Below are 6,000 nucleotides of genomic sequence, written 5' to 3' on the forward strand. Positions count from 1 at the left end.
CTGGTCTGGAGGCAGGAACAGTATTTAAGGAGAAAGATGTTTCGGGCAAAATTTGCTGCCTTTGGCCCGGAGACCAGGGAACAAGGACTGATGACGTCAACGACTGAGATGAGTGGTGGAGATACGGAAGGCTGTGCATGGCTAACATCAGGCCAGAGAATTATGGGCTATTTATACTTTCAGAATAAAATGGGTGTTTATTTGGACTGGGATGGTGTAAACGTCTAATTTTATTGCGGGAATGTGAGTGGCAGCGTAGCGGGAAGGGAAGAGAAGCACAGAACTGAATGTTGAAGGTAATCTGGCAGTGCCATGGTGCTGGACGCCAGCCAGGCTGACTTAGGGTCAGGCAGACGCGGGTGACCAGCCAGGGGGGGGCTCCTGAGGCTGAGCCAGGCCAGGGCAGCCGGGGGCTGCAGTCATTATGACCTCCTTAAGCTACAATACAGAGTAAAATCCCACGTGCATTTTGCCAGCCGCCTAATTGCTTTCACAGTCGCTCCTCAAGCCGCCGGCCATCTGAGGCTTTTCCCGGCTCCCTGATTTGCAGGAAATCCCTCAGCCAAACAGCGATTACTTTCCATCAAAAACACAAAATCCTGCCTTCATTTGCTTAGCAACCATTAAAAGACATGCACCATCTACAGCGGCTCTCCCTCCCCCAGGGTAGAATCCTATCACCCCCCCCCCCACCGCCCCCCGCCACCTCAACTTAAATGCACCCTAATTGTCGACATGGTGACATCACACCTTTCCTGTGCTCACGACTTGTAACGTCGCGCCGAACTGCCTTTAATGAAGACTGACAAACAGCATTTGCTCTTGTTGGGCACCGGTTTCTTGCATAAAGTGGCCTAATCATGAACATTTTGGCTTAGACTGAGCACTGAGGAAACGTCCCCTGACAACATGGTCATTATGGCAAAATCTGTCCCACCTGTTGGAGGAAAATTATTTGGTATTCGAGGGCGATGGGCATGATACGGATTTGCCCCATTTACACATGAATCAATTTACATTGTAGCAAATGAATCATTAATATAATAATACGTAACATTAACAAACCACAAAAATGCCATTTGTCCTATTATATAGCTGGAACTGGTCGTCTTCGCAGCCAGACCCCAACTCACCGGCCATAGGGCAAAAGCCAAACTGCTTCTCTGCGTCGTAGTTGTAGGTCGTGCCGCACCACTTCATGCCATCCTGGCGCCCGTCGGACGTGCAGTCGGTGTAGTTACGGCCGTTGTACAGGAAAGGGAAGTGACACAGGGCGCCGTTGGAGTTACCGCCTCTCGTCACCACCAGCACTGGAGGCGAAAAACACACACATGTTCCACCAGATTGTTTCTCCAGCTGACAAAATGATAAGGGTCATGCTGGTTTGGAGCCTATCAAAGGAAGCACAAAGAAACACCCTGCAAAGTCCATTAGGGGGCGCTAGTGCGCCCTGGGGACAAAGGTAGGGGGGAAAAGGACAGAAACCCACCAATCTACGGCCTGACAAGGACATTATACACCAACCAGAAATGGATAGTTCAGGTCCAGAAAGTAAAAATCCAGACCAAGATTTAGTTTCAACCAATCAGTTGTATATAAAGAGTCACAGTCACAGAATATTCAACTGGTTGGTTGAAGCTAAATCCTCGTCTGAATTTTTACTTTCTGCACCGACCTGAAATATCCGGTTCTGAGAGGTTTTGAGGTTGTTGTTCTTGTGGCTGTTATAAAATTAAGTCAGCGTGCTGCAGGTGTGACCAGGACGCCTGGGCTGAGTTTCCCGAAGCCCTCTTTGCGCTACGTCATTCGAAAGTTCTATTTTTTAGCATAAAACTTACAAACGATGCAGCGTTAAGGCTTCGGGAAACTCAGCCCTAGTGATCTGCACCAGCGCCATTCGTTTGCTTACCGTTCTTCTCCAAGCAGAAGGAGTACTTGTGTTCCGTCTCGTAGTCGGAGGATGTGCTGCACCACAGCTGCCCGTCACTCCGCCCCTCTGATGTGCAGGAGTAGTAGGTCTTGCCCATGAACACGAAGGGGAACACGCAGGGCTTCCCATCAGAGTTTCCCCCGTAAACCTGAGAGTGACCCTCTGCGGGCCAGAAACACACAGGTGGAAAAAATCACGTGGGGCTGCAGACGATTTTTATTGGATCTTTAAATCACAAAAGCGGATGTTGTACTGATAGGCTAAATGGTTTCTTCGGAAACTCCAGAGGTGTGACAGGCCAGCCCTGGTCTACAGGTATCCAAGAACAAGTGTTGGGTATTTCAGGTCCAGGAGCTACAAATCCAAGATTTCGTTTCTACCAACCAGTTGCGTACTCTGTGACTGTTATGCTCAGCTGGTTGGTAGGAACAAAATCATGGTCTGGATTCGCAGCTCCTGGACCTGAAATGCCCAACACTGGCAAAAACACCAGATACCAACCCCACTCCTCGCAGCTGACGCCATTCCCCAGGCAGGTACACAACATCTGCTTGCTGCCTTGGGTCTTGATCCAGCGCATGCCCAGGTAGTAGGTCATACCGGCGTCCGTCAGGCAGCTACCGGGCACAGGGAGCTTGGGCAGGGGCCTGTACACGGCCTCCTGAAGGTCGGTCACCACCCGCGTCCCAGTGCCTGAATTTAGGAGAATGGGGGTCGTGGGGGTGGGGGGAGCAGATGGAGCTTTGAGATGGAAGGTGGCTACATCATAGGACATGAAGAAGAAGGACGATGCCCCACATGAAACCCTGACCAGCATTAAAGATGGTCCAAAATAAGAGGGGGTTCAATTTTTCAAACTCATATTTTTATTAAATATTTCAGGACTAGCAAGTGTTAAACATGATTCTATGTAAAGCCAAGAAAACAGTTATTTATCATGAGCAAAACACAGAAAATGCAATATATAGACACCTTTGTAACATAGTGTTTTGAGTTTCTCATAATATAATTACCAATGATGTTATCCTTAGCGCCCATGCAGCTGGGCCTCACATCTGCCCGGGGGTCCCACTTACCCAGCACGGTGGTCTGCAGGGACGAGTGCCTCTCGCACGTCCACTCGCCCCGGCCGTTTCCAGTGCACAGGCACTGCACAGTGTTCCCACTGGAATCCCTCTTGGTCCATGTATCTCCGATGCGATACGAGGCATGCGTGTCCTGGTCATTACACCGGTCTGTACAGGTGGGTCAAGGAGGGGGGGGGGGGTTGATTGGACATTGATTGGATTCCACCAAAGCCCCCACCCCTCGGGTGGCACATTTAGCAAATCAGCTCATGCCTAAATCACAGCGAGAGTCGGTAGCAGCCTTAAAAATCAAAGCTGTGAAATTTACTGCCAGATTCCTGCAGTTCAGCTACAGTCAAACACTATGCGAGTGAAACACATGAATAAAATGATTTTGGAACATGGAAAAGAAGAGGGGAGTCGGATCAGAAAACAATTTTCCGAAGCAGAGCAGCCAGATAAACGTTTTTCCACTGCGGCAGATGACAGGATCTTCCCTGGCCTCCGAATATCCAGCTCTGACTGGCTGAGCTCAGGCCCCAGATGATAGCAGGTGTGTATGCAGTGAGAGGAGTCACCCCATCCATCCATCCACACATCCATCCATCCATCCATCCACCCATCCATCCATCTATCCATCCATCCATACTCCTTACTTCTAGAGGTGCAGGTGATGCGACCGCTGCCTTCACCCAGACAGGTGCAGTCCACCATCATCCAACCCTGGTAGGGCTTCTCAAAGGTCTCACCCACCACGTAGGATGTCCCAGCTGCGTTGTCATAGCAACGCTCCGCTGTGGATAGGGGACAAAGATATCAGGTTTACTGTCTACCGTATGGGTTCCTGGGTGCTTGGGGTGGGATTATATTTGATCAATGCTGACATAACTGCTATGGGAATTTGACATAAAAGTTTGGAACTTCTGCAAGAGGTTAAGATGGCGAACACCATTACAGTCAGGGTGAATGACTAGGATCAATAAATAGATAATATCCAATTGAATTGGATAGTTGAAAAAAAAAAAAACACTGTCAAAAACAACAATGACTTTGGGTGGAGCACTGGGGGGCAGGGGGTTTGAGGACTCCACCCATTTAAGGGGGTCCAAGGGGTTGTATTAGCTGGTTTTTATTATTGCGTGAGTTACAACCCCCATCCCCCCATAATTTATGCCAGTGACAGTAACAATCGTTGTCTTTTTTCACCAGTTTACTTCATTCCGATCTGTACTGGCACCCGTCAGCTATACATCCATACCCAGAGGTTTGCAGGTCCACTCCCCCTTTCCGTTGCCCAGGCAGACGCACTCCAGCATGTAGCCCCCTGTGTCGTGAAGCCTCCTCCATGTGTCCCCGATCTTGTAAGAATTTGATCCTTCGTGACAGCGGTCTAACACAGAAACGGGACGGTGTAAGTGGTCTTATTCTGACAACGGCGCACTCGATGAACTGACAGCAATGTACAGTCACTCACTTGCAATAGTACAGCTGATCTTTCCCCGGCCGGAGCCGATACACGTGCAGTCCCAGATCATGCCGTCCCTGGGGCGCTCATAGGTCTCTCCCACCCGGTACGACCGCGCGTTGATTTTATCGTAACATGTTTCTTCGGCTGAAAACGACAGCGCTGGTCAGTTCGCGATCGCTCAGGCGCAGATGCTTGGCAGGACAGGCACGGAGAAAAGCACGGAAACAGCACTGCTCCATATGATAGAAAATCAGTCGCATGATTTTCCAGAATTGCACAACGAAACAAAGTAGAATCTGAGGCGTCCACAGTAAGGAATGTGGAAACCTGGATGGCTTTAGAGACAGTTCTAGACTGAACTTAAAATACCTAGACTGAATAAAGCAAGACGAGACAAAGACGAGAGCTCACCATCAGGTTTAGTTTTACACTTAATTCCTGCAGAACCCAGACACGTGCAGAGCAATGTTCCACTCAGATGCGGTCGGTCCCACTGCTCATTAACTCTATAATATCGGCCATTTTCGTGACAGCCATCTAAGGGAGATATTTCATGAATAGAATCCTAGTGAATGATCAATTAACATGCATATCAGTAACCGCAAGCCTATTGTCTTGGACTTAAAATGAATCATACAAAGTTGGTATACAGCCATTAGTACGAAAAACAAAGTGTTTTATGTCGTTTCATTTAAACATTGACACTAAAAGTTGTGAAGAATATCAAAACAATAAGCAGATTCTTATTAACAAATGGTCAATGATATATTTATTTTAATGCATATTTATATAATGAATATAGGCCTATACATAGAGGAGTCTTACAGTATTTCAGGCAGCTCACCTTGAGAAACAGAAGATGCCTCTTCGAAGCCGGGATATACTTTTTCCTGAGCCTGCCGCCGGATTCTGTTCAGGTTCTTCGGCATGCAGTGAACAGCGCTGCTCACACAGAGAACAACGAGGAGCCCCGTCAAAGGCCCGCAGCTCATTGTTAAATCTTAGTTAGGAAAATAACTTATTGCACGAACTCCTTGGCACCTTCGGTTTCCCGAGTATAAATGAAAAAATGCAGGGTTCCCCACACCGCCGAGCACCTCCCCTCCCTCTCCCGAAGTTAACTCCAGCGGTCCTGCTAGAGGGAGCCAGCAGCGAGTGGAAGCGGCGCGGCCCTAGACGGCGCTTTTATCGGCGGATCAGCCCCGGGTGGGAGGGGAGTACCCCTGTTTAGACGCGAGGGAGGTATATTCCGCTTACAAATACGGCTCCGGAAAATGTGGTTTAGACATTAACCGAATTAATCAACGTTGTATAAAATGTCTGGTTTATATTTTGGCAAAGTCATTTCGAAATTCAGGTCCAAGTCATTTTAGGACATTGATCGAAAGGAAAACCTTGCAGATATTTTGAGAACCGTGTCCTTCTACTCTCTTAGCCCTGAGTTTGAAAACACCAAGAGTGTGGAATAATTGCTTAAAGCATTTAAGGTAGCTAGCTCATTATTGGGCAGCAGGAATTATAAGGGAGTCCTTGAA

General features: G+C 48.3%; 1 protein-coding gene across 31 annotated transcripts in view; it reads right to left on the reverse strand.

Annotated features, from left to right (window-relative positions):
- The window catches only part of LOC125725157 (fibronectin-like), a 28,624-nt gene extending 22,997 nt beyond the window's left edge, over positions 1–5,627 (reverse strand). For all 31 annotated transcript variants that reach the window (XM_049001839.1, XM_049001825.1, XM_049001814.1 and 28 more), the window contains exons 1-9: positions 5,310–5,627; positions 4,877–5,002; positions 4,472–4,609; positions 4,256–4,387; positions 3,654–3,791; positions 3,007–3,165; positions 2,432–2,623; positions 1,910–2,092; positions 1,134–1,310 (exon numbers count right to left, since the gene is read on the reverse strand). In XM_049001839.1, the coding sequence (XP_048857796.1) occupies positions 1,134–1,310; positions 1,910–2,092; positions 2,432–2,623; positions 3,007–3,165; positions 3,654–3,791; positions 4,256–4,387; positions 4,472–4,609; positions 4,877–5,002; positions 5,310–5,457 (1,393 nt within the window). In that variant the 5' untranslated portion in view covers positions 5,458–5,627. The remainder of the gene's footprint in view (positions 1–1,133; positions 1,311–1,909; positions 2,093–2,431; positions 2,624–3,006; positions 3,166–3,653; positions 3,792–4,255; positions 4,388–4,471; positions 4,610–4,876; positions 5,003–5,309) is intronic.
- Between the last annotated feature and the right edge of the window lie 373 nt (positions 5,628–6,000).

The sequence above is a fragment of the Brienomyrus brachyistius genome, unplaced genomic scaffold (genome assembly GCF_023856365.1).
Source record: "Brienomyrus brachyistius isolate T26 unplaced genomic scaffold, BBRACH_0.4 scaffold62, whole genome shotgun sequence".
Taxonomy (NCBI): Eukaryota; Metazoa; Chordata; class Actinopteri; order Osteoglossiformes; family Mormyridae; genus Brienomyrus; species Brienomyrus brachyistius.